The sequence below is a fragment of the Bidens hawaiensis genome, unplaced genomic scaffold, assembly GCF_021521415.1.
Source record: "Bidens hawaiensis isolate Kalapana, Puna unplaced genomic scaffold, B.hawaiensis_p1.1 tig00033507_1, whole genome shotgun sequence".
NCBI classification, from domain to species: Eukaryota; Viridiplantae; Streptophyta; class Magnoliopsida; order Asterales; family Asteraceae; genus Bidens; species Bidens hawaiensis.
This window is the reverse complement of record NW_027495744.1, coordinates 174,731-178,957: the sequence shown is the minus strand read 5'-3', so window position 1 is coordinate 178,957 and position 4,227 is coordinate 174,731. Positions and strand designations below refer to the sequence as shown.

General features: G+C 35.1%; 1 protein-coding gene across 1 annotated transcript; it reads right to left on the bottom strand.

The window, feature by feature from the left end:
- Positions 1 to 882: 882 nt before the first annotated feature.
- Positions 883 to 4,011, bottom strand: LOC143584947 (serine/threonine-protein kinase PBL35-like). Its single transcript, XM_077066858.1, has 6 exons — positions 3,595 to 4,011; positions 3,147 to 3,439; positions 1,966 to 2,101; positions 1,750 to 1,883; positions 1,531 to 1,654; positions 883 to 1,398 (listed from the first exon to the last, which is right to left on the bottom strand). The coding sequence occupies exons 1-6, from the start codon at positions 3,725 to 3,727 to the stop codon at positions 953 to 955; spliced, it is 1,266 nt and encodes a 421-aa protein (XP_076922973.1). The 5' UTR covers positions 3,728 to 4,011; the 3' UTR covers positions 883 to 952.
- Between the last annotated feature and the right edge of the window lie 216 nt (positions 4,012 to 4,227).

Sequence of the window (4,227 nt, the reverse complement as noted above, 5' to 3'; positions counted from 1 at the left end):
CTATCATTTGATGTATGTGGTAGTGCGCGAGTTTTGTAGTGTAAGTTTTGACGTTACATATTAAAAAAATAATAATGAAACGTATATGTTTCAATACATTTTTTGCTTACACTATGACTATATTTTTTTTGGATTTCTCTTTCGTTTGTTGTAGGGGTATATTGAAATCGAAAAATTTACTACTTTCATATCATATAATTAACATTTAATTATTTAACCAAATGTCTTTTAATAATTTTTCAAATGTTTTTTGCGTTTTCGCTTTTTAAGCACCACAAATAACCGAATTGATACCTTTAGCTTTCATACATGCTCGAGTAACGTAAAACAATCATATTTCTAATATTAAACATATCCTAATAGTTAAAATATTAATAGAAAAATAACATTGAGTTGAGTTAATAAATGCTCGAACAACAAAAAGAAAATCATTTTAGTTCAAAATTACATAAGGCAAGGTCATTAGTTTCATATTAATATTTAATATTTTTGTGAATAAAATTATTATTCTAACATTATTTTAGTTTAAATATAGTGAATTTGGTTTATCCAATATAATAGGAGAGAGACAAACAAGTTTCAAAAATATATCTATTTTAATAAATAGTTTTCAAACTAGGCTAAATTTATAAATATTTATTCTAACTACACCAATTTGAACTACACCCATTTGGTAAAATATTCCTTATAATCATAGGTTCATTTGTGCATGAGTTTTCTAAACAAAACATTTAAGGTCAGTGGGCCTGCGATAGACCACTGAGTGGGCCGGCCTCATACTGAGTCTATGTCAATATCATTACAAATTTACAATGTTATAAATGAGTGTTCATCACCTATTAGACATATTTGTTAAATATTTAGCATCCCCAAATACACCACAAACATATTTAAATTCGAACAAAGATCTTCTGAAAATAATAAAACATACATTATCTATTTACTCTGCTATCTATCTAACCGAGCTCCTTGAAGACTCGTTAAACCGTTTGGGTTGATTCAGAGTAACATTTTGACTCCCTTCGGATTGTTTCTTTCTGCGCCTACCTTGTTGTGACATACGAGCATGATAAGATAGAATGGCGAAGTCGTTTAAGTCATGCAGTGGGCTCAAGGCTTTAACAACTTCATCCATCGAGGGTCGGGCTTTTGAGTCTCGGCTCAAACAATTGTATGCTATCTGAGCGACTTTTTGGACACCTTTCACAGAGTAGTTTAGTTCCAGCCTAGAATCGACTAGTTGGTACACTTTTCTCTTATCGGCTAAATATGGGCGGGCCCACATAACAAGGTTTTGTTCTCCACTAGGGCGTTTTTTGTCCATCGATCTCCGACCTGTCAAGATCTCTAGAAGTACAACTCCAAAGCTATAAACATCGCTCTTAGTTGTCAAATGCCCTGTCAAATACCAGAATACTTATCCTTGAAACGTATGTGTTTTCTAAGAGTGACGTGATTTGTATGGCGTTGTGTCATGTATATCAGGCGATCGTGTTAACACTTGTACGTCATGCATAATTGATGGTGTACCTGTCATCACGTATTCTGGAGCGGCATAGCCGTATGTTCCAACAACCCTAGTAGAGACATGAGTCTTATCCCCTTGTGGTCCTGCTTTTGCTAGACCGAAATCCGAAAGCTTTGCATTATACTCCTACAAATAAAAAAACAAATGAAAATGAGTTTTGTGTCACATAAACTCAAACTTCACTTAAGAAATATGGAGTACAATTTATTAAATCCGCTTACCGTATCAAGCAAGATATTCGACGTCTTGAAATCTCGATAAATAATGGGCTCGTTTCCTCCGTGAAGAAACTCTAGCCCTTTGGCTGCACCGGTTGCTATTTTTATCCGGTTAGACCATGGTAGTGGTATGGTTCCTTCAAAACATTAAGCAATGTATGAGCAATGTTCATTATGATCAAACATACCATTTTCCGTTAGAAAATCATGAAAATTTACTTCTAAATAGATGATTTTCGAGGCTTCCACGAGTCATGAACTCATAAACGAGTAGCCGTTGATCGTCTTCAATGCAATATCCAATGAGCTTAACAAGATTAGGATGATGAAGTTGCCCAAGAAAATCAACCTCTGCCTGCATATACCACCAAGAAAAAAGGTCCAAAGTAACTAAGGTGTACCTGTGAATGATTCTTATGCGTTAATGAGTGTTACCACAAACCACAAAAATATTGTGGCAATATTTCCAAGACTATAAATCTTCGAAAATTAATGTTTTGTAATGTACAGTGTACAATTCATTAATGCAACAATTTTGGAATCCTGGTATTTTCATGGTACATTATGCTATTATTAACATTGTTGTCCAACTTTAATGTCTTAAGGTACAGCCCATCAATGCATTTATAAACTGTACCAAGCAAGCGTATTCCCGATCCCTAATTCCTTAAAAACTTCGTATCGGTACCAGTACCGAAAATGTTCGGTTCAATACCGGTATCGCATACAAAAATTCGATAAACACCAGTAGTACCGTTGCCGATCTCGATCCCGAATTTCCCGATCTCAATTTTCTTAAAAGCTCGGTACCGATACCCAGTACCATTTGCTCACTCCTAGCATTAATAAGTTTTACCAGAAACCCCACCAATACAAGAAAATCAACAGTCTCATTCTCAGACATATTATAATAACAAGGTCCAAAAATAGGTAAAACCGTTTTGCAGCCATGTTTCATTCACTTTCAATGCATTATGCGTTCAATGTCACTAAAATGAGATAATGAGTTTTGCTATTAATTATACAAAACAGTATACATATTTTTATTCAAGAAATGGATTATTTTTAAAACACTTAAAAGAAAAAAAATTGCGACTTCCCTGTCCGCGATGGATTATTTTGCGTTGTAACAGTTGAAGTCGCTATATATCTTAGATTAACAACTCAACTCCAAGACGCATAAGGATATTAGATTTCAATAATTCTAATTTTAACACATTGGTCTGTGCTAGACAGTCCCAACTCTCAACTTATTTTTTTTAAGGAAAATTTGTTGAAAGTTGGGAACATTAGTTTCTTAAGTTAGCTTAGCGTCGAGCTGCCCACTGACCAATTATGGGTGAAAGTTAAAGTTAGAAATCCAGTATTCTTTTCTAACAAATATTCCAACATATACTAACCACCCATTCTCTATGGCCTTGAAGACCATCAGGCTTCAAGCTCTTGACTGCTACCGTGATACCGGACCCGGGCTTAGCCGGTCCCGTGCCATTTTCATCAATCCACCCTTTGAACACGAACCCGAATCCGCCTTCACCCAATATGCTATCCGGTCTGAAATTCCCCGTAGCCGATTTCAGCTCATGGAAACTGAACTGAAGAAGATGATTCGGGTTCGGATCAGACGAGTTATGTGGTTCGTTAGGAGCACACATCTCCCGGTTGCTCTCATTCAAGTACCGGGTCTCTGTAACTAAACAAGAACAATAAACCGATCCAATTATTTATATAGATATAAATCAGTACCTGATCATATATATGTTCGTATTAAGTTATTAACAATAAAATACTATAAAGGTGGTAACCTTATTTATATAATATATATTAACAAAAAAAACAAGAAATAACCTGCATCATAAACAAGATTGGATCTTGGGAAAGAAGTGAGTGAGTTTGTTCTTGAGTCAACTGAGGATTTACAAGAACCACTGCTGACACTGTTCCTTAAAACCGACCAACACCCGCACTTCTTGATCTCCATGACCGATTAATAAAGTTGTTGGAATTAATAGTGTTTTGTCATGTGGGTGTTCATGATTCAAGAAATCTTGAACTCAATGAGGAAAAGGATAGATTTGGTTAACCTTAATCTTGTTTGGTGTTTATAGTTGAAGAAATCTTGAAATAATATGAAGAAAAGGAAGGAAGGATTTTTTGGTGTTTCTTCATGTGGGTGTTTTCAAATTCAAGAAATTATTCGTGAATGGTAAGTATTAATTACAAGTTGTGTGTATGTGGGGTGTCTTTTAACTTAGTTGGTTGATGAGAGAGAGAGAGAGAGAGAGAGAGAGAGAGAGAGAATATGAAGGATTCTATGTTCGTTGTTGGTGTTGGTTGAGTAAAACTAAAAGATTGGAGGGAAGCATCAATCATGGCCATCATCAACATTGTGTACAAAAACAACTTTTTTTTTTCTTTTCTGTGGGGAGCCTTTCTCTCTCTAATTACCTATAGGAGGCTGTGAAATGGGACAGTTTTTGG